Genomic DNA, 27,728 nt, shown 5'->3' on the forward strand with positions numbered 1-27,728 from the left:
TAGCACAAAATGAGGATTTACAGAACTTCTTAGAGATGTCCATCTCTCAGAGCATCCTGAAATCTTGGACAGCAACAGCCATGCCTTTGTTTGCCGTGTCACATTCTGGTTCTGCACATCCCAGTTTGGGTAAGTGTCCACTTCACCAGGCAGGGATAGCTTTAGCACTTTATTTTTTGGAAGCAGTATGGTCCCACACAGACCTGCAGCTGATTCATCCTATTGGAAAGATGCTGTACAAGCCATGGAACAGGGCAAGGTTCTTGGGTGCACAGCAAAGGGTGGCTGTGTGCACTCTGCTAATTTAAACAACCAGCACGCACAGGCAAACCCTGCTCTCCATCCTCTACCAGCTTCCAGAGATTTCCCTTTTATTTCTTTGAGGGGTAAAGTGTGTTGGAGAGACTGTGATGGCAAGGTCCTTTTGAGAGCTATAAACACCAAGGAGGGAACTTCAGCACTAATGGCTGGAAAATGAGCATAATTTAGGTTAAATGTCTGGAAACATCCCTTGACAGCAAGATCTTAAGTCTGTGGCAGACAATCCCAAAGGAAGCAGAGGAATTTCCTTTGCTTTCAACAATTTAAGGCTACACTAGACTAAAGATATACTGCAGTGAATAATTGTACTCTAGCAGGAAATGCAGAATATGGCCCAATATATCTTCTCCATCTCTATTTTACGTGTTTCTGCGTATTGATTTTTTTTAATGATATGTCCATTTGTTATTTAAGTCTGTTGTAGTTAGCAATGCTCTGTCAAGTAATTGTCATTATTTTTTCCTCTACAGTGTTTCTAATGGTCTCAAAAATTTGGAAATATTTCTCCCCTGTGGGTTTTGCCTGTTTGCTTTTGAACTAAGAGCATTGCCATGGTCATTCTTGTTAAATATCTTCATCTCAAGGAGCCTTTCTTCATAACAAGTAAGAAACTACTTGCAAATAAATATATGTATTTATAAAAGTATTTATAAAAATATATGTATTTATATAAATATGTATTTCTATTTCATGATTCTTGCAAAAGGAGAAGCAGCCTATTTTCATGTGGTTTATGTGGTTCTCTTTGCCTTATCCTCATCACTGAGGATCAGAGAAGGACTGAAAATCCTACAAGCACCTGAATTTACAGGCCAATGCTAACAGTGCATTGCCTTTTAAAAGGGCAATAAGTGGCTCTGATTTTCCCCACACAATTACTTCATGCCTATAATTTCTCTCCCTAGGTAAAAGGAGGAAAGGTGTGGAAGTCATGCCCAGCTACATTTTCTGTCACATTTTTGAGCTCATGCGACAAAATGATTTTTGAAGTTGCTGAAGGTTTTCCAGGAAACATGAAGGAAAAAAAAAAGATAATTATACTTGGTTCCTCTGCATCAAAAGGACCCATCCCATCTACCGAACCCTCTTATCTCAGCTATACTTCCTCTAACATTTTTTTTGTTGTTGACTTTGAATAGCAAAATACCTAGATAGAAGTGGGAGTGTGGAAAAGCAATTTAAAATGCCAGGCATTGCCCTTGCCATTTTCTGGAGATAATCAAGCTGAAACAGCATGCCAGCTTGTAGACAGGCAATTCTTCAACTAAAGACTGCTGGTGAGAGTGTTAGCAAATAAAGGGAAATATAGAATAAAAAAGGATTTCTGTTATCTGCCTCTTACCCAAAGACATCTGTGCATCACTGGTTGTGTTGGAGAGGCAGCGCTCCTCAGTAGAGACAGGAATAAACTGAAAACACCACATACAAGAACACAGAAGTCTGAGCAGTCTCCCCTCTCCTGTCTGTATGGTCAATGTGAGATCTGGAACTCATTTCCACAGGGACTCTGAAGGACCTTCTAGTGCTGTTTCCTTTCTGACCATTCTCCAAGAAATGAAAAAGTCATTCCCTCCTAATTATTGCAGGAAAATTAAGTAGGATCAAAATGTGTATTAAAAAGGAAAGCTAAACCCTTGGCTAAGGGAGAACTGGAAGATGGAAACTTTTATCTTCTGAGGGCATTTCTTAAAATGACATATGATTTCTCTTGCCCACTGTTACATCTTGTGTACATCCAGGAATGGACCATGAAAACAATGACAGAATCAAAAGAAATGAATACTGAGGACCAGATTTCCAAGAATATAAAGTCTCCTGCTGCTTCCAAAATAATTGGGAGAGTGATGGAGGAGCACACCAGTGGTATCACTTTTAATTAAAAGGAAAAATAGTTTTAATCAATTATAGTCTTCCTTCATACAGACTTTATCCATGATAAAGGAAGCATACCAGGTGGAAAACAGATTTTTACAACAGCTCACACAGCTCAATCTTTAGTTCTGAAAAACCATAAAAGGGTCTGGTTTTCAAAGTGCTCAATGCTTGGCACCTCCTGTTGTGACACTTAAAGACAGACATTTCAACAAGAAAATTCTGTGACTCAGCTACGTTGAACAACCCTCAAAAACCTAGTTCTAAATCCAGAGAAAACCACAAAATTCATTGTGGATTTTAATTTTTCATTACTGAAAGTAACTAATTCACCCCTAAAGCTATGTAATACAAATAAAAAAGTATCTTCCAAAACAATTTGTATTACTGAAAGAACAAATACACATTATCTTGAGTTGCTTTTAAATTTTTATGAAGCAACTGCAAAATAAAAAAATACTTTATACATCCAAGTGACAGCTTTCAAACAGCTTCATGGCCCATCTGATTTCATCAGCTGCACTGACACTTCAAATTACTGTTATCAGTGAGAGCTGCACAAGACTACATAATGAAAATATGTAAAAGTTAAATCTCTGGTGCTGTGACAGTACCACTCAGTAGATGAAAAATGACTCTGTGAAACATTAAAGTCTGGAAGAGTTATATATGAGCTTAATTACTTTTGCTTGAGAATTCTTCCTGGCATACCAGCCAAATTCCTTGCCTGTTCCTGAATTTTTTCCCTCCTCTTTCTTTGCCAGGGAAGAAAGAACTCATAAAATGGTATTTGGTTTATAGTGGACATAGACTCCTATCAGCCATTTCTCTGAGTAATCAGACTAGAATCAAAAGCCTGAAATACTGAAATAACCCCTTCCCCCCCCCTCTCATCATGGGGATTTGAGTCTGAACCTAAACCAAAGTCCTTGTAAGTCCTACTGTAGAGGAACAATCCCAAACTGAAAAGAGAAACAAGGAAGAATTTATAGATATTTCCTGGAGGTCAAGAAACTCCTGACAGCATGGGAATCTTTTTATGAGTGTTGTAAGAGCTCAGTGGAAAATTTGAGGAAATTAATAATGTTGAGTAACCAGTGGACAAAAGGAGCTAACACTGCACAGACAGTTTTCTGAAAGTTTTTCTGAACTGCTTCTCAACAATTCTCAAGTTTAATATTTTCACAAGACCATCCTGCAGTTCATGTCCAACATCAGCTGGGCACCAATGTAATGGCAATTTGTACAGCTGAACAGTGCTTTGCAATATTGCATCACTGCTGGTGCTTTACCAACATTTCTGGTAGCAGTAGATCACCAAGGTCCCTTCAACACAGTCAGCACCAAATTAGAGGTGGAATAAAAAGGAACTGTGAAAACTCTGCACCACTCTGAGGGTCTGGACAAGAGGAGAGTAGGAAAGGGACACACACTCAGGCTGGCAGGTATCAGGAATTCTAAAAATCAGATCATCACTGGGGAAAACAACTCTAGCAGCTCATTCTCTAGTTTTTTTGGTTTTTTTTACATTTTCCTCCACATGCAAAAATTAAAGAGTTAGAAGCAAACATACCCCACTGATAAGAACTGACAGCTTAGAATTCATTGAAGTATTTTAGGGCATTCTCCTGAGCATAGATAATTTAAAAATGCATCTTAAATACCAGCAACAAATCATTAAATCTAATTATTCTTCAACTTTTTTTTTTTTTTTCATTTTTTTCTGAAGCACTTGCCAGAAAGATATCATAAACACATCACCTCTATCTCAGAAAGCACCCTTGGTACAATTCATTGGAGACTGGAAGAGGATGCCCAGGGAAGCTGAGGGCTGACCCTGCTTTGTGCTCCTTCAGAAGCACTGCTCTGGGTGATGGGGAGGGTGAGAGGAGCTCTCACTCTGAGCTGGTGCCATGCTGCTGTAGCTGCTACACAGCATCCTTCTCTGCTCCCCTTCTCACACAATGCATATGAAAGGAAAATCAGTTTGGGGAGAAAAATAAAAGTAAGAATAGAACAACTACTGTGAAGGGAATTGATTCCAGCACAACAGAAGAATTGTGGGTCCATCCCTGGTTAAGTTCTACACTGCTGGTTGCAAAAGAGTGTATTACTCAAAATAAGCAGTGGAGCAAAATCCACCCCATTTTTAAATTAGGGGCATGTTAGTCTTTCTGATGTTGAACCTATGGTTGAGTCCTAGATCATAATGAAGAGGTCTCATGAATTTCATAAAAGAGAAGTCATAAGATGGTGACATCTTTTAAACACAGCTTCTGATTACACTTTAATAATGTGAAAACATGCTTTTGCTAAGGGGGATTTAATGCCACATATTATTGCAAACAAACCTTTAACTGAATAACTGGGGAGTGTTTCATAATGTTTCCTCAGGTAAAGATTCACATTCCAATAAAGTCTTTTTATGTTGTATCCTAAATGAGTTTCACAGATGCTTAGTCTATTCACAAATCACATATCAGTCCTTCTTTACACAGGGACTCTTAACACTGCTGAGAAGTCTGTAAAATAACTCATGGTTATTTTGACCACCTATTTAATACAATATGTGAGTTTTTCTGTGATTCTTGAGTAATCCATAAAAATCTTTACAGAAACCACAAGATACAAAGTTTTACCCAGAGAGCTAAAATTAAGCATCACTCAGCAGTTCTATTAAACAGGTACATGTGCATACACTACCACTCCAAATAGGCAAAACACCTACTTCAAATTAGGCAAAATGAGAGGAGACATCTCTGGATGGTGGCACAGAGGGAAGGACTTACAGGTTGGAGAGGAAACAATTACAGGTCCTGCTGTGCTGTAGCTGCAGTTTTGCCTCTCTACCTCTTTGTGCCACGAGTGACAGAAGGCAGCTGCCTCTCAGTGCTGCTTGAGGGGACTGAGACTTCCAGAATCAGCTCCAGAACCTCAGCCATTCCCCACCATGATGTTACCTATGAAACACACTGACAGACACCAGATGCAATTACTGCAAACAGACCCTATTTCTATTTCAAATGGTGCATAACCAGTTTTCACTTTGAGGTGGCAAAGTTGCAGAAGTCTTTATATTACTTAACTTTGATGGCCAACCGAGTTTAACATTAAAAACAGCAACAAAGAGGACAAATGTAATTTATGTCAGAAAGTTTACAGGTAGTTCTGATTACCTAGGCAAAATACTAGTAGCACAGGGGCATATTTTCTTTAAAAGAAGCATCCCACCTCGTGAAAAATGTGGAATCCTCCCCTGTGCTCACCACTACAGCTGGTTTGAGACATTCCTCACATAAATTTTCAAGTTTTGGCCTACAAAACTGTACATGATTGACAGAAATTTCAGCTGAAATATTTAAGTAACCACCAGAATTCTCTACAGAAAGTAAGCATTTTCAAGGAAAAAAAAATATCAGTCAAAAATAGCTCTGTATCAAGAACAGTTTTGCTGGGAAATTTCCAGCAAGCTGTTTTCAGAAGTGCAGACTCAAGCCTTGACAGGTTTTGAGAGGTAAATAACACTGAATAGGCCTTCTTCAAGGAATATCCAGGACATTAAAAATGGAAGGACATAGTTCCCATCAGTAACAGAATCTACAAATTCTAACAAATTACCTTTATTTGCGTTAGAAAGTTCAAGAGTTTCCACTAAGGAACGAGATAATGTGTAGTGGCTTTCTTCTGGAACACAAAGGGAGTATAGCTTTTCCTAGCATTTTGAAACATGCCAAATTAAAAATTAATAGATTTTTCTTTTTTTTGTTTTCTTTCCAGAAAAATATTTCAAATGTTAATAGGCCCCTGCAAAATTCTTTCAAAAGTTAATAAACATCTTTAAGCTACATGTGGCATTGGCAGGAAGAAGTTAAACTACAGATGGCAAAACAGATCTCTTTATTTGCACATCCTTCTCTTCATCTGCAATGCTAAAGCAACCACAAAAAAAAAAAAAAAAAAAAAAAAAAAAAAAAAAAAAAAAAAAAAAAGAAAATGTATTTCTGCCAAATCAATGTCAATTTTAAGCAGATTATTCCTTCTGGGTTTACACAATAATTTGATCCAGTTGGTCAAAGATGAGTGCATTATTGCTTTCTATCTAGATCTGAGGTACAACTAGTGTGCAAAATTAAAAAACCCAAAGGCTATCCAAGGTAAAACCAGAGAAGACCCAAATTTTCACAGGCCTGCACTCCCATGGGTACTGCACTGATGCCATGGGATTATTTCCAACATATACTAAGGAAGGATAAATGGGAAGAGGACTGTGCTGAGTATTTTCAAATGATAAAACTTCATTCATGGCTACTTGAATTTAGGATTACAATTTATGCCTATTTATAATAACAATAAACTAAATAAATGCAGACTTTACCAACTTATCCAGTGTTCTTCCTATTTTATTCCTAGTCAAGCTTTATTTTGCAAAACCCACAAACTTCAATATGTCATTTATCCAATAAATTGTCACTTGTCTTCACAGTTTTCCATGACCACAATCCCAACTGAAGTGTATTTTCTGAGTTGAAACAGATAATATCTGCCTCATTTTAATTCCAGTCCCATCTTAAAATACATTTCTACTAGTAAGTCAAGAATAGTTTTAATTATTAGAGAATACTAATGATCTTGTACTTCAATTTAGCAGTTATCTGTGGAATTTTTCTTTTTTTTTCAACAAATGCTTGCTATCCTCCTCCAGGCATTTAAGTCTAGTCCCTGCATGCATGTAATGGTGGCAAGCTATGAGGAACAGGGTTGTTAAAAAGGACAAAATGAGCTGGAGAAAGAACTTGGATAATTTTTTGAATTTTCTACTCTACATCTCTAAGTGTCTGTTAAATACAAAGGTGTACATGCTGCTTTCCAGCTGGGGAAGTCCCACAACCAATGACACCTGGAATTATCTCTCTTGCATTATTATGCTGTTATATTTTCTTTCTAAAAATCTACTCACTGTTCTCAGGAGACAGGATATTAGGAATAGATACTATTTTTTACTAGAAAAAATATATTAAGATTTATAATTCATTTGAAGATCAGCTTGAAGCTCTGTAAAAGGTAATTAAATGAAGACTGGGTGCAGCCTGGCTGTCAATGAGGCCAGCCTAGACATTTTTGGGGAGTTATTCCTCTCTTTTAGTTGTATATCCCCCTTTGGCTTTACATTGCCAATCAACTTTACAACTTTACAACTATCTTGGAGAAAGTTAGAGATGAGTAACAGCTGAGAAGGAGAAGTCCTCACACTTGAAGCAAGGTGTGAATCCAAGGTAAGCAACAGGGCTGCTGCAATGCAGGAATGTATCTTTCCCAGGCTTTTCCACTGAGCAAAACCTTCTGTTTCCCTGAGAAGCCTCAAGTGTGAGGGTTGGGAGCAATTGCACAGTCTCAGGAACATCTTCCTGGGGATGGCTCATGGCAGGGATGGATGCTCCCCTCCTAACAGGAAAGGCACTTCCCAGCTCTCAGAAATCCTGCCTGTAAACAGCAGAGCCCAGGACAGGATGGTTTGTTATTCACCCAGGAGCCAAGGGCTGCCTCAGCCATGCCTTTTCCAAGTAACCACATGGCCTTGTCTCTCTCTCTCTTTATTCCCCAGTTCTTCACATTAAAACAGAGCTAATCCCACCCCTCCATCACTGGAGGGCTGCCATGAGGATAAAGAACATAGATGTTTGGCAGCCAGTGCAAAACCAACCTGCAGTCCCTGCCATGAATGATGCTTGTGCAGACACACCTTCACTCAGCTGCTCTGGAGCTGCTCAGGAATTAACAGCAAGCTGCAAAATACTTACAAGAAGCATTAAGATTGGGGGTTTGCTGGTATTATTAGAGGCAGCTGGTTTATTTCGAGAATAACTGCATTAAAGCACAGTTAGAGAAGTGAAGTGGTCACACCCAGCATCTCATGGGCTCACATGGTGCCCAGGGGAGCATTTGGCTGCTCCATGCAGGGCTTCTGTTCACTGATGGCTGCACTGGAGGCATTTCAGGATAACAGGGTGGAAGCACTCATTTACTTGCTGTTAAGCAACTCTCTTATAAATTGGAGTTTGCTTTCACTCACATTGAGATACTTACTTTGATTTTCTATTCCCAACAGATAGGAATAGGGATAGTGCTATAAGCAAAAATGCTGTCTCTGGTAAACAGACCAGTTTTTAAGTGCATGGGAAGCTCTGGGTTTTGCAAATGCACTGGAGAACATACTATATTTATTCTGTAACATCACTGCTTTTTGTTTGTTAGTACAAAAAACCACTGAAATTAAAGCCACATGAATATTAAATGAAGCTTTAAATAATTTATTTTTAGTTTTGCTCTGCAGATGGCTTTACTTAAGGTTACTGCTAACAATCACTTAAAATACACATGCATACCTGAAAAAAACCCTGATTTCACTTCTTAATTAATGAAAACTTATTAACAGAGTAAGTGCACAAAGCTTTAAGTAACTTTTAGGTGCACTATAATCCTTCCATTCTGGTACCCAAGTTCAGCTACTCCAACCAGCTGAATCAATGTGGAACTAACTGCAGACAAGCAGGAGCTGGTAAGAAACCATCATGATTTGAAGCCAGAAGAATGAACTGGGATTTTTTTCAATAATTCTGTTTTCTGCAAAAAATGCAAGCCATGTTACATGGTGCTAAAAGCACCATTAGGATGACAGCTTTGAAAACAACATACTGCACCTCTGCCTGTTAAAGAGAGGAAGTAAAGTAAATATTAACTGTAAATATATTGGTTGATTTCCTTTTCTTTCCCTAACAGTGAACTGTCCAAACACTGATAAATTGAGTTAATCTTGTATTAAAAACAATGCATTAATTGTATAAGTATTATTTCTCTCTTAGAGTGATATTTTTTTGAAGAGTCTGTTTTTCTATGATCTCCAATGATGACTAATTGCATAATCATATGTCAACAATTGAGGTGTCAGACTGAAGACATGAATCAAAGCTCAAACTCAATTAAAAACAGCAATAAAATTAGGAATAGGCATCCTGTGCTCAGTGAGAATGTGGAAAGGCATATGCCAATACAGCTCAAACTTAACTGATAATTCAGGTGAAAATGTATTTTTCATAAAAGTTATATGAGATTTCATTCTAGAAAAGGAGCATAAAGTCCCTGTGAGCATGGATGAAACATGTTTGAAATAATACATCCTCACTAGAAATGCTTTTCAGTTTGCTCAGTTGTACTCCAGGTACATGAATTAATGGGAACTGCATGACTGCAGCTTCATACATCCACAGATGGTCCTTGCCAGGAGCAAAAAACCATGTAAAGCAAAACGTTTCACACAGAAGGACTCACACTGCTATAGAGAACACTGGTGTGTGCTATCCTGTAAAAGGTAGGATAATCAGGCACAGTCCTGATTTGAGAGATAAAAATGAATATAGATTGGGCTAGACTGTAAAGTACTGTAAATCAACACAGCAGCATTAACTTCAGTGTCACAACCTGGCCATCCTGTTTAATTGACATTTTAAGCCTGAATGAGACCAGCAGATTCTCAGTATCTTCAATAATAATTGGACTGTATCCTATATATAATGCCTAAAGAAACACACTTCTCATTCTAGTGATAAAATTTGGTATTTCTGGGAGAATAGATGTAATGACAAAGAAGGAAATTAACAGCAAATCACTGTGGCTAATAAGGAAGTGTTGATCCAAAATATTAATTCTCTCTACAGAGGGAAGACAAGCTAGACAGTAGCTGCAGCAGAGCTGTAGAAGAACTGGCAATTAGACAAATGCTATGGGCACTATCTTTAAAGTACAAAGAAATGATTTGTCTTTGCCAGACTGTGAAGAAAGTAAGCTGTCATAAATTAGAAGACATTAATGGATGTTAGTTTCTTATTATTCACATTGGCAAGGTTCTCCATCATCTTCACAAAAATACAAGTATCAACTAGAAAAATGCACAGAGAGTTTCACTCTGTTATCATAGGCTCCTCCAGACCATTACTTCAAAATCAATCCCTGCAGCAATGCCCAAAGACCAGACAAGTCAAGAACACAGCCCAGCTGACACTATTCATCCAGTTTCCAGTGCTCCAAACGCACAGAATGCCATTCCTCTCTCAGCTGTCTGTTCTGCACTGTAGCTTGTTCACCTCCTCACCCATGCAAAAACCACACAAAAAAAGCAGTCATTCATGTTAATAAAGTTTCACTGAGAATATGCAGAACAACTCAGTAGAAGGAAAGGTTATTTATTCAGCTTTATGCACCAGTGTGAGTGTTTCTGATGAGCCAGACCTGGACTGGTGATTAAGGCTGTTGCACAGTGCCCTGGAAGGCCACTCAGCAGCAGGACCACACCACACCTTCAGCAGCACAAACCCTGCACACAGCAACACGGGACTGCTAAATGTTGTGTAAAGTCTCCCAGAGAAATGGCACAATGGTCAGGGACAGATGTAGAACAATATCCTTGAAGATTCAAAAAACTTGACTGATGAGGTCCCTGAGTAGAAATTCCAATCCTGAGGGGATGTTTCTACACACAGGACAGTCAGTTGTTCCTGCAATGCCTACTAGTTATTAAACCAGATTTCCCATCAGTGATGGCTCAGTTTAGATGCTGTGGTTCAGAAAAGTAAGTAAACAACAGCCACAGGTCATGTCAGTGGTGTTGAAGGATCAGAAAAAGAAGATTTTGGAGTACAAAAAGGAAAGAATAGTTCTTGCTAATTGCATAAAAATGAAAATGCTTTGGGGCTATTGCATGGAGGCAGCAAACAGCATAAATTTAGAGGGACTGACTGAGGTATTTTGGTAAGTCAAAGTATAAATGGAACTGCTCTTTATCCAGATGATCTCAGTTCTGTTTGTGCACTTTCAAAGATGCCTCTTGTCTGTACAGTAAATTCGTGGCAGATAAGATTGTGATGGTCTCTTATAACCTTCAGGACACTTGTGGCACTAGATTTTGAGGCTTTTTTTTTGTTTTGATATATTTTTTTAATTAATAAGTTTGTATCCCAGCATTGCTAGAGGCAAGCAATTTATTTCACTATTTATCAGTTCATCATTGTTCTTTTTTTGGGAACCCAGCCCTTTGGATTAACAGTCAAGCTGGTTAGATATGGCAAGTGAGCAGATTTTTAAGATGCCTGCTGTGCTGAACTCCCATTTCAAGGCTCTAGCACACTTGCTAAACAATACAGCCAGCACCCACAGACCTAACACCAACCTCTCATCTCCCACGTGCACACAGGACTTGGGAAAACAGCTTTGTTATGATGTGCAAATAAATCCATGCATACTTGTACCATTGCTCATATAGGGGGTTCATGAAAAATCTAATACCTTATCATAACTTGTATCAAAATGGAACATTTTGCAGATGTGAAATAGGAACAGACCCAGGCTGGAAATTGATTCAGTGATAACTGGTTTTGCTTCATGACTTTTATAGAGAGCAGCCTCATGTGTAGAGACATCAAGGCATTGCACAGCTTTGCTGAGTGGTGATGGGGAAGATAAAGCAAACAATTTTCCTTTATCTGAAAATGTGTAAATGGATGATTCAACTGCTGTATCAGTGATGATTGCTAAATGGTTCTTAACTTCTATCAATGGCCTGATGAAAGGAATTAATGCTGACAGTGATAAATTGTTTTCTCAGGCATTGAGACTTTATGACAAGAGAGGATTTCTTTTGAGGTGAGAAGACACTATATCAGTTGAATATTGTTCCTCATTACATCTATTTGAGGCACCCAATGATTTGCTGGGCATTTAAGCAAATTTTGGCTTATCCCTTTGCCTCTCACAATGATGTGGATCACCTCTCTTTACTGAATGCACAGGCTATAACAGAGATAAGTTTGCTCACCATCTCTCCTCTCTCACTTATCCTGTTACATTTATCTTGGTAATCCATGACAGACCTCACATCATCTGTCTCCAGGTTCTGAAGGCTCCAAAATGTAAATGTGTTTGCTCAAATATATCAGACTTAATGGACATGCTTTAGGATGATGCATGTCAAATTTAATGTATCTACCACATTAATCAGGCTTGTTTCCTTCACATCTATTTCAATTCCTCAAGAATGAGAAAATATGAATTTAATAGCTGTTTACTTAGTACCCCAGTACAAACACCCAGTTTTAGTAGTTTACATAATGGTGGACAAAACCAAGTGTTTGGTTTGGCAGAGGGGAATGTCCAGTATTTTTTTTCTCCCATCAGAAACTTGGTACAATCTTATTAAACAAGCAGAGAGACTCCTATTGTTTACAGCAAGCTTTGGAATAAGACATTGGATAATTTATTTAAGAGCATGTACATTAAATGGCATATTCAGAAATGAAATTTGAAACATAATTTCTCAGTTCCAGTGTTCATCAGATTCAGGAACAGACTAAGAGAAAAAAAAAAGGCAGATGGCCCTGGAGGAGGATCTATTGTTTAGAAATGATTATTGGTATGGATAGAGAAAGGCTCTGAATTGTAGTCTGCATTTGTGGGGAGTCCACACAAGCAGTGACCACCAACTTCAAATGATGCAGGTGAAAGGTGAGAAAAGAAAATGGATTTATTTCTGGGAAAAACATACATAAGGACCAGGAAGAAAAGAGGAGCCAGAAACATATTTATCTGGAGCACTAGAAAGAATAGAGGCCCTTCTCATACAAAAGTCTGCTCATGAAATGTGTTTTCTTATTAGAATATATATAATTTCATAGTATGGCTACTGAGTGCTGAATAAACAATAACAGAATACAAAAGCCAAGGTTCTCATCTTTAGTATATGATACATCAATACAAATTATTGTAAAGCTGACCTTTCATTTTAAGTCAAACTCACTTCTACCTGCAAAGCTACATGTTCCACCTTTGCTATCAGTATATCTGTAAAATTGCTATCAAGGATCTGGCAACTTATCTATAAAATTTGCTGTGAAGGACTTTCCTGGTTTCTACTGAAAATGGAGTTTGATCACTTTGCTGCATATAAAGCTTGAAGGAGGAGATTTTAAAACACAATGCAACATAAAATATTCACTATACTTCCTCTCTGCAACTCAAAGCATCTAAGTGATTCAACCAAATGCTCCCTAAAGAAGACAAATCTCAAAAAAGTTTCTTAGGAAATAAAAAAGTTTATTCCTTTTTTCTGACCAGACTGCCTTTAAATTATGCTGCAAACCCCTTCTGAAAGGTTGTTCTTGGAAAGCAGAAAAAACCATGATAAAACCTGCCAGAAGGCAGATGATTATCAAGAACTTTAATGGATTTGAGCACTGGGCTACAGCAGAGCTACAAAAGAATCCCTTGACCTCAGTGTGTGTTTTTGTTCTGGCACAAAGCACCAAAGTCTACAGTGCACTTTTAATGTTGCTTTGATAGTGAGGAAGCCCAACCCTCTACCTAGCTAGAGACTTTTCAAAACCCTTTTAAGTCTCTAAAGGCATTTGCTCTGTATTATCTACAGGGTTCCCATTTAACACTGGATGAATCCATTTGAAGAAACTGACCTGGACCTCTAATAAAAATTTGACAAATATTAGTTCCAAGTCCTTCTTCAAAGTTTCAAGAATTCTGGCTACATTTATCCTCATAATCTTTGCCCAGCTCTGAATTTCACTTGGAATTCTCCAAACAAGTAACAGGGGTCGAGGCACAGTTAGGTAATTTGTTTCCTGGAATTGTGAATCTTTCTACTGTGGATTCTAACCCCAGCCTGCTTCAGGGATTTAACTCCCCACTCAACTCCAGTGGGAAGTACCTTGTGCTTCCAGAGGAGCAGGCAGTACCAGTAACACTCAGATGGATTTTGGATTTCTTCAACCAGTTCTCCTGTTACCAAGGATTTGCTCCCTAGACAAGCCATGAGAAACTTCAGGTCTATTCAGACTGTTAAAATCTATTTTGTTCTTATCAGCAATGTTATTTTGATGAAAAAATCTACTTGCAGTAATTTCTCTGATGTCAAAACTCAACAGGCTTTTATTATATAATGAATTTGGCCTTTTAGCTCAATCAGTGACATATTAAATATAACATTTGAAACCATAAGCTTTCCAGTTCAATAAAACAATTCCTTCAGATGAACTGTCCATGATTCCATTCACTCCCTGAATTTCTGTGCTTTAGACCAGAAGTGTTTGATTCACTTACGTTGCTAAGGATGGAATGCCTGCTGGAAATCCACTATGGAAAATAAACATATTCACACATAGAAATATCTGTGACAAAAAAAGAAACCCTGTTTCTTTTCATTGAAACCTGAGTGTAAATTAAAGAACAGGCTTGGAACTTTCTCAGACACTTCTCATCAGCCTATTTAAGCTGAGGCTGTGTTTTGTGTGAAACTTGAGTATATCATTAGTAAAAGTTTATTCCATGCTCTTCTAGCAAAATTTCACCTATTTGGGGTAACAGAAAAGGAAACTGGACCCAGAAAAATTATTATTATACAGCTTTCAAACTGAGGTTTGATAAATAAGTGTTGCTGTCTGAGAAAATGGCACATTCAATCTTTCCCTTCAGCCTCAGCAGAGGTTCATACCAACACTGAAGAATGATATGATTAATTACAACTAAATTTCCTGTTCATTACAGATATATTCCCAAAAAGAAAACAGCCTGTAAATTAGTGTATACCCAAAAATACTGGTGCTGCATACCCTAGTATTCCCACGTGAAGTTGTCTGCAAGAATTAATTCTTCAGTAATTAGCATTTGTTTGCTTGTGCCATGGATTTTTGACTTTTCCCTTGAAGCTGTTTAACAATGAAAATTCTGCATGCATTATAATTAATACAATCACACTTTTCTAGAAGAAGCTGCTAATTTGAAACAGCACTTGAAATATGAAATATTGAACTTCTTTAACAAATGCTTTGTTCCTCTCAAGATGTCCAATTACATTGTGTATGTAAAGGTCTTATCTGTAAAGGTGTCTTGTAAATTTTTGGGCCATTGTGACAATGGGGAAATTAAAGACAAGTAATGACATTTCTACTCCCTTGGGGGGGACAGAATTCTTTTACTTTGTAAAATGAAGGTGCCTTTCTTATGTTTACATGGGAACAATGCTGGCAGGAGCTTGACACATCATCTGTGCATTCAAGAAGGGAATTTTATTTATAGGAATACTTGAAGACCCTGCTGTACCTGTCTGGGCTGGGGAGTCTGTCATGACATGAAGGGAAAGTCAACCTTTGCATCATGCCCTTCCTCTTACCAGGTACTTCATTTTCCACTTCATCCCTCTTTCCAAGCACAATTTCTTTATTGCAAAGGGCTTGAGGGAAGAGCTCTGAGGATGTCTGGAATTCAAAGGGCTGCTCATGGGTCCCTGGGTCTGCTGTCTGTGGGGTGGGAGCACTGGCAGCATCTCTGCTGCCAGAGTCACTTTTGGCTTCCTCACTGACACTACAGCAAAAGCATCCAGGGTCTAGCATATTTTAAAAAACTTCCAAAATGGTTTAAATACATTTTGAAAACCAATATAGCACAATATAATGATTGCTTTATATGGAAATGATCATGATCATGCACTCCTGAGATAAAAGTATATGAGGAGGGAAATTGTATAGAACTGGGCATTGTTGCTTTCTTTCAAGTGAGCAAATCCAAAGAGCCAACAAAATACTTAAATTGGTTTAGATCAGTAACTGACAATTAAACACCTAGCAACTGGTATTTTACACATTTTTTTGATTCATACCCAGGAGTATCTCACTGTTAGAACGTGATGAACCAGAATTGTTTCATATGACACCTACCTAGAAGACTGTTATTAGTGTCTTGTTTATTGGTTAACTGGGCAGGACTGCTGTCAGTTTAGTTATTTTAGTGACAACTGCAGAAACACGTGCTTTTCCTGCTGCATAAAATCCATTTTCCCTGATTAATCATAGCCTTTCTACTATACATTCAGCTCTAGGTCTGTTTTGATAAAACCCAGTGGAATAAATGCATTAAAACACAGCTAAAAACACACAGGGAACTTTGAACAAGGAGGAATTTTCTTAAGCTGATGGACAGTGGATTTAGGAATTAGTAAGAAATTCTGTACTATAAGGGTGGTGAGGCCAGGGAACAAGTTAGTGAGAGAAGCTGTGGCTGCACAGAGTTTCAGCAGGGAAAAAAATCAGTATCTTTCTATGAAAACTTCTGTGTCAGAAAAATGCGATAATCTCTATCAAGGAATTTTAAAAGCATCTGACAACCTGATAACCACTGTGTCCTGCCAGAGACTGATTTGGTGCCTGTGGGAGGAGCAAAATATGAATACTCTCAAAAGCCACCAGAACTATATATTACAGGACCCAATAACAAATAAAATTCCAAAATATAGCAACTAGGCCTCAGCCACAAGCACCAATTACACTAATGAACAACAAGGATTCTCTGGAGTCTTTTTATGAAAGGAAACCAGAACTCTGCAAATAGTTGGTTTTTTTTTTTTTTTTTCCTTTTTCAGTATCTAGGTTAAAAAAATGAAACATTTCACATAATTCAAAGTAAAAGTTTTGAGAATTTTTGGAATGGAGGCAAAGCAATTATTTCAGTATGAGGAAAAACAATTTTGAACAATCTTAGGTGAAGTATTCTCTGCTGGGCAATTTCTGGTAACAGAAAAGAAGTGCTTTCTGCACAGCATGAGAGGCATGACTTTCTGTTTGCAGGGCTGGTGCCTGCCCAGTGACAGAATGCCCTCAGAGTCTTACACTGCACAAAACTCTCATTTTTCACTTGCTGCCATGGAGCCAGGTTATGGCTGAGCTCTCAGAGAGGGAAGAGTTTAGGGATCTTTCCTCCAGGTAACACAGCCAGAGTTGATTTGTCTGAATTTGGGACTGCACAAGTCAATGAAGCATGCAAACGTTTTCCTAGTGCCCCCAAAGGAAATGTGCTTTGACATGATGCCTCTGTTTGGACTTGCTGGGCTGGCAGTACCAGTGAAATGAAAGAGATTCTGGCTAGAAAAAAATGGAATCAGATTTTAACTTTTTAATGAAATTTTTTACTGCAGTCTCTATCTGAGAAGTGGCTAAAGGTGAATTTTTTTGCTCAGTTGGTTTCTTATGCTGGTGATACACTGCTCTAATACAAACCTATTTTGTATTAGGTGTGCTCTAATACAAACCTCAGACTTCTGTTTTGTCCTCCATTGCCTATCAAATCTTTTCACATGTACTGAGATTACATGTAGGAAGGGTGGATGGTTCTACCCTTCTACAGCAAAGACAAACGTATTTTCAATAACAGCTTTAAGGTCTTCTGACCAGACACCTGTTTGCTGTTCCTTGTGGTTTAGTTTATCACAGCAATTATTCTATTTAAATTTTATTCTGAATTTTACTAATTCAATGCCAGATGACAGAGTTGGAGTATATCAGTATTATTTCCCCTGAAAGTGTCATGGATCACAGCCCTTATGTTAAGCCAGTGTAGGTAACCCACTGTTTTGGGAGGCTGAAATGATTTTTCACAACCAGACCCCAAGGCCCTGCAGTCAAACATTGCATTGACACACAATTGTGATGGTATGTCCTCATCTCATGCACTTGATAAAATCTGGAGCTAAAATCTGGAGCTACCCAGGAGCTAAATGTATGCTAAAGCTGACATAAGGGGGCAAACAAAGTAATGACAGTTAAACATGTCTACTTTGCAAGAAATGACAGCAATAAAATCCAGTGTAAAATATAATTTTGTACCTATCACATGACTCTGACATGTAGTCCTTGTCATGGTGTCCTCCTCTTCTTCTTGCAGGTTTTCTGTGACTACTTTAGCCTGTACACAGTGCAACAACAAAAGTGAAGAACATCTGTGACTCTGTTTATGTTGTTTCATGACAATGACAGAATGCTTTGCAGAAATAAATCAGAGTAAAGTTACATGGCAGTTAAGAGTGGAATATATTACCTGTCTTATTCTATGAATGATATCTGATGATAACAACTTTAATTCCATTCAAAATCACAATATGCAGCCATGAAAAATATCCTTGGAAGATGCACTTCTTCAAAATAAGCACCTAATAAATGGTGTGGTATCTTTTTAGTTCAGTTTGCAAACACTGAACTTTGGAGTTTTTGTTTCCACCTCTGTTTAAATGCATTTATTAGCTAGAGAGAAAAAAATTCATTTAAGAACACAGAGCACTCTAAGAGCCTGTATGTGGTATTCAAGCTTCTGCTATTCAAATCCCTCAGATATCATGGATTTTTCAAAGATGTATCTTTGCCCTGTTATTCTGCACTCCTATTTCCCAGGTGTGGAGACAATCTGAGTCCCTCCCTAGCACACATGAAATCCTCTCCATCATGTGCCACCAGTGGCCACAATTCAGTTTTAAGGACATATTTTTCTGCCATGCTACATAAATCAAACAGGAATAAAGATACTTCCAGGGTGATGAGAGAAGGAAAGGCAGCATCACAGAAAAATTGCTTTCAATATCTCAGGGATCTTAAATTATTTGCTAATCACTCTCTGCTGTTTTAAACTGCTTACAGCACACTCACAATAGCAAGATCACATTTTGTAATCTAAGCACTGGAATTTATCATCATTTGCATGACATATCTTTGATCATGGTGTAAATCCTGCTTGCTGGGTCACACAAGTAGCCCTGTTGACCTCCTGTGAGCAGCCTAAGTATAACACCAAATACTTGCTCTCCAGATTTTTAAAAGTGCATTTATTATCTCTTAATCCTAGGGATTTGATTGCATCTTTTCTTTCTTACAAAATGCCTCTCTTCAGGCTCTGGAAATGAGGAGGCAAGCGTTCATTTGGCATCCAGTTGCAGGTGGAGCAGTTTCTCACATTTGCAGAGTGCATGGCCAAGAGCTGCTGTGACATTTCACAATATTGCAATAGATCCCTGGGTGTTCCCCAAACACACAGACTTTGCACACAGAGTGCCACACAAAACTCCTGGTGCCTTGGGTTTGGTGCCACGTTTCCACCTCACAAAGTGAAGCCCGTGGCTGTTCTAAATCACACAGGGCTGCAATAAAATCACAAAGATGAAATGAAGCAGCACAGCACAAAAATGATTGTATCTCACCTTAAGCTCCAGCCAAGGACATGAAAAAGTGCTGGAGAATGTGGAATATCCTTGGTGTAGGCTGAAGTGTTATGTATTCCTGCTGGCTGGCCTTTAGAGCAAAGTGCTTTTTTGATGAACACTAACGGGAAGTGTATCCCTCTGAAGGTGAATGCACAAGGCCACCACTGGTGGAACATTGCTTTTTCCATAAATTCAGTGGCATTCCAGCAATAACATTCTTTGCATGAACAGAAATCAGAGGTAATCGGTGCATATGTTATGGTGTAATAGTGCCTCAAGCCTTTACCTGGCACAGCATAAGAAAAGTGATTTAATCATCAAAAATTAAATAGCTTTTAAGGAAAAAATCTTGCAAGAAAATTAATGTTAGAAACTGTTCTGGCCAGGATTTAAAGCAGCAGTATATATCTGATAAGCAGTTAGGAAACACAGCAGCTTCTGCACTGAACTGTATGACTGAGTGCACTTTGCATTGTTCAGAAAAGAAAAGAAATTGTCCTGGTTTAGGGCTTTTCAAAAGATTTATTCTGTTTTCTCCAAAAGCATTAATTTTATTTTTTTATGAGCAAAAAAAAATGCACAACAGGCCATTCTATTGCATGTGACTGTTCTCAGCCACAGCCATCTCCCAGCCCTTTTGCAATCTGCTTCAAAGTAAGCAGACACCAAAGAATAGCTGGAAATGATAGTAATAAGATTCATGAACTTTGAATTTAAAGACTTGGCATTGTTTTTTCTTTTAGAAGTTTGGAGGACAAGATGAAATACCACACATTGAGGAATCTCAAGGTATATCTCTTTCATAAGTTAGCATTAATAACTGCAAGCACATTTGAAATCTCGTTATTCTAGAATTCATCAGTCTTTTGGCACTAGATATTTCTTTTAGGAATTAAATGCCACAGTAAACACAATATGAAACTCAAAAAATATGAAACATGGAAATGTAACTTAATCTTCAAAAACCACACAAAAATACTTTGTTTTTCAGCTAATGAAAGAGAGTATGGTGTAGCAGAAGTAATGCCTTTTCACCATGACTAACATGTCCTTAAAAGCTAAACAGTATAATTAGCATTTCCCCCATTATTTATGTACATTAAAGGACAATCTTTGTAGTGTCTTCATAAAATGAAGTGTGTTTCTTTAAGATATAGTTAAAAACTATTATTGCAGCATTTAGAAAGACTTCGCAAAATGACAGACAAAAAGCACAGCAAATTATTGCAGCATTAGAAAATAATAAGTTAGAAATTGTAGGAGCAATGTGCAGAGTTTTTTGTACTTCTGTACAGTGAAGATATACCCTAAGCTGTCAGGACCATATTAAATGGAGCATAGTTAAACTGAGTGGCTCTGATAAGGGGCTCTGCTCTGCTATCTAAGTTCTAGATCAGTTGGATTGAATTTCCTGCATATTGCACATTTCCAGACTTTCATTCTCTCTCTTTCCTTTCAGTGACACTACAAGGACAGCCTTAGATATGCTTATAATTTGTGGTTTTATAATGCAGGAGACATCTACATTTTCAAAGAGGAGATGATACCAGAGGAGTCAGGAAGAAAGTTTTCAAACACATTCATTTTGCATATGTTCCCTGTAAGTTTAAAAAAAAATGACCTTGCAGATATTCTCAGCAAAGATGTCTGTATTAAAGTAAAAAAAAAAAAAAGAAAAAAAATTGCCTGGATTTGAAACTATGTATTGAATGCCTTGACCTCAGGCACCCTCAACATCAGCCCTGAGCTAAGAGTATTTTCAGTCCCCATTATAAAGCTTTTTGCAATGCTCCCAGAGAATTTTTATTTCAGATTCTCTCAGATGAAATTGTTGTATGTGCTGCACTTCAGTAACTCAGTGCTATCAGAACAACAAAAGTAACAGCCTCAGCTTCAGAGTAAGTATTGTATTGCCATGAGTTTCCAGGCTGTTTGTTAAAATTGTGGTTGTGGTTAATAATAATCTGAATAATATGGACAAGACAGGTATCTCAGGAATGAGGAAAGAATGTATAGGGTTAAAGCATCTCTGTCTCCTTCTGCTGGACTTTAAAACATCATGGGAAAGGCACTTGCTAGGCAAGACATTGCTCATTAAATTAGAAGGTTAATTAATAGAAGCTTCAGCAGGAAGGGCTCTCCTTCAGCCTGACTTTAGGTTACAATCCTAAACTGTGAGAACATTTCTCAGTGCAGTAAAGTTAGTCCAGAACCAGACTCTAGCAGCCAACAGAAAATGGGATATTTTTTCTTCTACATTACAACATTCCTCCTCTCTGAGCAAATTAAATTATCAGCTACAGTTAGTACCTTATTAAAAATAACTAAAGGCCATTAACAGGGAGATTTTTAATGGTGCAAAGTGAGACACAGGTCCAGTGTATGTTTTTGCTTCTGAACATTCCCTCTTAAATGACAAATATTTCCAAATGTGCTCAAATAATTTGACTTTTCCATATCAGCAATGCATTTTTTAGGCTTTATGACTTCTATAATATTCAGAGGAATGTTCAATACTGGTATGCAATTTTCAGGGGAAGGGGAAAAAAAATAATAAAAAAAGGTCCTATTATTTCACTCTACTACAGTATGATTATAACACCATTGTGCATGTATCTTCACTGGAATTGAATTGCCAGCAGAAGCAGTAGAATCTTCATGACTATCTGTATAATGTGGCCTATAGCCAAGCTGCCAACTCTTGTATTAATTCACAATCCTCTAGCTACACAAAATCTTTCTATCTTATATATAAACAGTTATTATCCTGTGTTGCCTGCAATGGCAATAAGAAACACATCCAGAAGTTAAAAAGAAGGTAACAATGTTTTAGTGTACTGAAGCACTTACCAGGGTCTGATTCTGCATTTCCATATCAGCTTTTGTGTTGCTGTTTTTCCTGTGGTTTCCTTGGGAGCTGATAGAGTTGCCATGAAGAGAGGAGCCCTGGGAGCTGCCCTTCGACACACTCCTGTAGGAAACATTATTTGATCCACTTTCTGTCTGCTGAGCTGCTTTCTTATCAACTCTGCAGGTAGAGAGTGATTCCTCTGATAAATTGCATTGCCCTTCTTCAATCACTCCACTTTCCCATTCCTTTAATGTTTAAAGTAACCTCTCTGTATCTTTCTGTCTCTAGACCTTTGAGTGATAAATGTTTCTAACTAGCCTTGATCAAACCTGTCACTTGCAATTTCAGGTAGTCTATCAATTTAGCCTTTCACATGTGATGATTTATATTATATTTGGGACTGCTGTGGGGCAAACGTGAAAACACAATATACCATTGCTAAGTTCTTCTGTGACCAAAGGTTGTGATAGCTGGAAAGGTAATTAATTCTGACAAGTTACCAAATATGTGTTTTCTGGTTACAGTACAGGAAGATGGAATACATTAAAACATTTACCTAATTACCCTCTATCTTGACACACCATCTGCCTAGATTCTTGATTTCTGGAATAATTTGAATTATCAGCTTGGATGTAACTCACCTATCTTTAATTTCAAGGACCAATGGTTTGGTTAACAAAGTAACATGAACAAAATTATCATCTCATTGTTAATGTTTGGGTTTTTTCCAGTAGAGCTTAAAGTTCCACCTACTGTTTGAATGCACAGTAGTGCATTAGCACGTAAAGAACATGCATTGAACTTCACATCTGGGCATCTGTAAAGCTACACATCCCAAATTGTGTTCTGGAGTTTTACCTGTTTAAAAGCTCTCTCATAAAGCTGTCTTTTGGTGAGTAGGCAGCTGTGGTGGAACCTCTGACTTGTTCACACTCCATGTCACCAGGAGGGTCTTGGGAGGGGTTCATAATTTTGCTCTCCATGGCTAAAATGTCACCATTGTCTGCTTTCCTGTTAATTTCATTTTCTATTTCACAGTGTTGTTCAGTTTTTTTCTTTTCTTTTCTCCTCTCTAATTTTGCTTGCTTAATTCCAAATCCTGAAACTTTGGCATCCTTTTTTTCCACCTTACTTTTAGGAACATCAGCCTTCCTGCTACTCAGTGCTGGGAGCTTGCTCTTTCGGAAGCCAAACCAACTGGCTATAGAGGGCCCAGTCTTCTGTTTAGTCTCCACAGTGGGAGATTTGGTTTGTCCCTGACCCTTTTGCACGTTTTCTTGAATGCATAACATGACTTTCTCCTCTATTGTAGGTTGCAGAGATGGTGAACTCAAAAGATCATTAACTTTCTCAGAGGTCTCTGCTAATTTTAAAGACATTTGCTGTCTTCGTGACTTTGCTGCTTCCAGTTTATGAGGACATTTTACTCCATCAAAGCTTTGGAAGGACAAAATTTGCTTGGAAGACACAGCAGCTGAGGCTTCTAACTCCAATTCTGCTGAAAGAACACTTCTTTTACCTAGAGCTTCATGCTTAAAGCTTTCAGTGCTTTTCTCACCCTGCACAGACAGACTGCGTGCATCTGTCTGAGAAAATGGTTTGCTTCCATCACATTTTGAAGTGCTGTGAAATTGGTCTACTTTTTGAGATGATCTGAAGGGCAATTTGCTTGGGCTTCCATGCTGGCTATTGCAACTACTCATATTTCCAAGAGAGCCTTGTCTAGGATAAGAATTTTCTGTGGGTTTAGTAGTATATAAAAGAGCCTCCTGTGTCACTGCTGTCCCAGGAGCAGCCTTGATTTGAAGCCCTTCCATGGCTGAGTTCTGCCTGGTTAGGGAATTCCCTCTGTCAGAAGTGTTTGTAATAATCTGAGTCCTTACTTTCCCAACACCTTCTGTCCCAGATGGCTTCTCCCCTGTGTGGATGCTGAAACTCTGACTCCGAGCCTTCGCCCCGTTCATGCCCAGAGCTGGCTTCAAGTGAGACTTGTTGCTAGAAGAAACAGACCTCTTAACTAATTTGCTTTCTAATCCATCTCCTCTGTCTGCCACCAAGTTGCAGCTTTCATGTGAATGAGCTGATGCTGTATCCATACCAAGTCCCACAGCACAATTATTTTTTACTTCAGTATCAGACTTGGAGTCCTTGAATTGTGCATCCACTGCACCTTTGGTGGTTACACACCCAGACTCACTTTGCTTGTGCTTCCTGGAGTTGCCATTGCTTTTGGAAGCTGCATTGATGCTGTCTTTTTCCTGCTTCCCTGGGACAGTGGAGCTCTTGCGGAGCAGCTGGGGAGATTTGACAAATAATTTCAGTCCCACAGGGAGACGGGTTTTCATTCCCCTCTCATTAGGGATTTGAGAGGCATGTGCAGCATCACTGGCATGAAATGGTGTTGATGGGAAACTGCTTACCTGAGATAGCAAAGGCTCACTTGTGCTGGTGGTGTGACACTGAGGAGTCGTGGGGAGAATGTTTGACACCTTTTGTAGCTGATCCAACCCACTGTCACTGGAAATATTGTTCTTGCTGGAATATGTGTCTTGTGAAGGAGTTGTTTCCAGTGATGGACAGCCTAGGGAAAAGGACCTGGCTGTTTGAAAATCTGTGCTGGAATACTCACGATTCCTGTGGAGACCCACCTGATTTGGGTTTTTTGGGCAGACTTGCTTTGTGGAAACTTTGGAAAGTCCTTGGCACGCACTGTGGGATTGCTGAGATGTGCATGTATTTTGCATAATTCCTTCTGCATTTTCTTGAAGGTAAGATAATTCAATTTTGGCCCCAGAAGATACATTTTTTGCTTGTATTTCGTGACTAGATTGATTATGAAAGCCAGAGTTCACAGTCCCTTTTAATGGAGATGATTTCAGTACATTTTTTGCTGCTTCAGTGGGACCAGCTCCTCCTAACTTTACTGCTAGGGGTGGAGAATTAGCATAATTGGGCCGAATCAACAGGGATGTTGTCCTGCCTGGAGGAAGGGGTGGGGATGGAGATCGGGCTTCTACAGTGGCTAAATCACAATGAAAGTCTCTGGTTGGAGGTTCCCCATAGCTACTGGGCTCTATAAAGTGCTGAGGCAACAGTGGTGATGCTGGACTCTGACTCTTTGGATACTTGGACCCATCTCCTCTGCCAGGACGTTTCAAGTTTGGCAGGGGGTGGGCAGGGGGCTTTGGAACCTGAAATTCAACTTTTGAATCAAAATGACGAGGTGGGCTTTGAGCCTTTTTGAACCTTGAAAGCTTTACAGGTGGCAGAGCAGGTGATTTCTCAAGGGCTGTGGGGCCCACTGACTGAGCTACAGGTGCCTCCCCAGTCTCAGCCATCAGAGTCTTTTGGGGAGAAAATTTACTTCTGCTGGGTATTTTAGTTACATTTGGCTTTTGATTGATTCCTGCATGCACAGTGGAGCTTGAATTGGCCTTGTATGGTGCATCATACACTGGCTTCACTAGTTTCTGTCGTGAAGTGTTTTGCTGTGTCACTCTCCCACAGCGTGAAGGTTCACCACAGGTCAGGGGGACAACTGTGTTTTTATTCCCTGTATTATCTTCAAGATATTTTTTATCTTGAGTATTTTTCCCAGTTTCATCTTCCTGTCTTTCTGAAGCAGTGTAGTTTCTAGCATTGGGCTGCAAATCAGCTCTTCCCTGAGGTATAAGTTCAGTGTATTCTGCACTGGACGTAGTTTGTGGCTGGTTGATTGAAATCTCATTTCTTGTTACAGTGACAACTCCAGTTTGATGTGAGCTGAATTCAATTGGCTCACCATCCTTAGCATCGTATATTACTGTAATGCACTCTTCAGAAGAGGTCTTTTTTATAACCTTTTGTTGTTTAATGAAATTACATGGCTTAGGCCTAATGTCTGAGTGAACAGCAATCTGGTTCTCTTCTTTGTCAGTAGATACAAACTGAGAATTCTCAGTGACTTTGAGCAAGTCAGGGCTCTTTGTATACTTCTCAGGAAAGGGAGTTGCTAATAAATCTGAGGGACTTTTCTCATCACTGCTTTCTATATGCAATTCATCCAAGACTTCATTGTCATCAGTGTCTGAAAGCTGAAAATTAAAGTCCTTCCAGCCCATATTAGAATGGCCTTGATTTAACTGTAACTCAGGCAGCTTTGCTCTGGTGCATGATTTTACATCTGCCTGAAATCCACTGACAAAACTAGTCAATTTCTCAGGTCTTTCCTTTGAATTAAAAAATGAACTTCTTTCTGGCAAATGTTTCCTGCTAGGATCCCAGTCAAAGAGACTGTCAGAAATGCTATGAGTTAATTTATTGCAATAGGTCCTGCAGTCTTTGCTTGGAACTTCCTGCAGCAACAGTAAGGATGAAGAGTCATCATCTGCATCATCATGTGAATCTGAATCATAAGAGAAAGTTTTGTTGTGTTCAATGCAAACACTTCCCATTTCCATTGGCTTACAATGAGTCTGTTCATTATGGCCACCACACTTAATTCCAGGGGAATATATTCCTTCGTTAGAGTTCATGCAATCTTTGTAACCCCATTTTGATATTACTGAAGGTGGTTCAAGCAATATTTTTTGCTCCTGCAATTTTTTCAGCCCTTCTAAGATATGGTTTTCCTTGATACGAGTTGGAGGTAGATCATCTGCAGGACTTGAGAGGTTGCTTGGGAGAGAAGAACCAATGCTTATTCTTTTATCCCATCTCACGGATGACTGTCAAAAGAAAATAAAAATCACTTGTGTTACTCAAAGTGCTGTCTATAGAAGTGTTACCCTTTTGGTAAAGAGATAGAAGAGTTGCATAAGGGAATTCTATTCCATTCTTTGCTATTTATAGCAAAGCTCTTTTTAAATAAAGGATTTCACAGTGGTGTGAAGGCTGCAGTGCATTAAAAACCTGTAGGAAGAACAATATGAATGGAAGGATTAATAAAAAGAAGAAGAGCAGTTTGGACTATGAAAGGCATAATAAATGTCTGAACAAATGAGGGGACTGTAAGTAAGCTGGAGTGAAAAAGGAATCGCTAAAAAAATTAAATAGGGGTAACAGTTTAGTGACAACTGTTTTCAATATAAAAGAGAGAAGAAAGTAAAAACACTTCTGAAACAGGTAGCTTTTCAATTACTCTTGTTTCAGATTAATTTAAACTAATACATGGAGAAAATTAATTTGATTTACCCTTTTGCTTGTCTTTCCATCATTCCAAGTGTAGGAGGAACCACTGGAATATTCACTGCAAGCACTTGAGAGGGAGAGTTCACTGCTACTGCAGCTGCTCCGAGGATACAGGCGGCTAGAGCCTGTCATATTTAATTGACTCTGGCATTTCAAGACAGGTATGCTGGATTTCACATTCTGCTGGCATTCCTAAAATACGAGAAGGAATTGAAATATCTTATGGGTAGAAAGCGATCATTTAACTTCCCCTTGATTAAGAATGGCAAAGAAAAAGCAAGTAAGCCACTTACGCCTTCATCTCATGCAATTTAGCGTCTGGTGAATTTAATACAGAGAACTAAATTTAAAATTGCTAACAATTTCAATTGTCAGGGGAAAAAAGGCACAATCCTCAATGTTTTCTTCTTTATTCTTGGAGTAGGATTCTGCTGTTCTTAT

At 38.5% G+C, this 27,728-nt stretch overlaps 1 protein-coding gene across 10 annotated transcripts in view; it reads right to left on the minus strand.

Moving 5' to 3' along the window:
- NCKAP5 (NCK associated protein 5) overlaps nucleotides 1-27,728 on the minus strand; it is a 364,594-nt gene that overhangs the window by 31,196 nt on the left and 305,670 nt on the right. For 8 of the 10 annotated variants that reach the window (XR_013774902.1, XM_079311233.1, XM_079311234.1 and 5 more), the window contains 4 exons: nucleotides 27,291-27,479; nucleotides 22,977-26,824; nucleotides 22,118-22,295; nucleotides 17,904-17,982 (listed from right to left, as the gene is read on the minus strand). Coding sequence is in view for 9 of the 10 variants with exons in the window: in XM_079311233.1 (XP_079167359.1) it covers nucleotides 17,904-17,982; nucleotides 22,118-22,295; nucleotides 22,977-26,824; nucleotides 27,291-27,479 (4,294 nt within the window). In the remaining variant the exon portion in view is untranslated. The remainder of the gene's footprint in view (nucleotides 1-17,903; nucleotides 17,983-22,117; nucleotides 22,296-22,976; nucleotides 26,825-27,290; nucleotides 27,480-27,728) is intronic. The other 2 variants (XM_079311235.1, XM_079311229.1) reach the window with 2 other exon arrangements.

This window comes from Erithacus rubecula (assembly GCF_903797595.1).
Source record: "Erithacus rubecula genome assembly, chromosome: 8".
NCBI lineage: Eukaryota > Metazoa > Chordata > Aves > Passeriformes > Muscicapidae > Erithacus > Erithacus rubecula.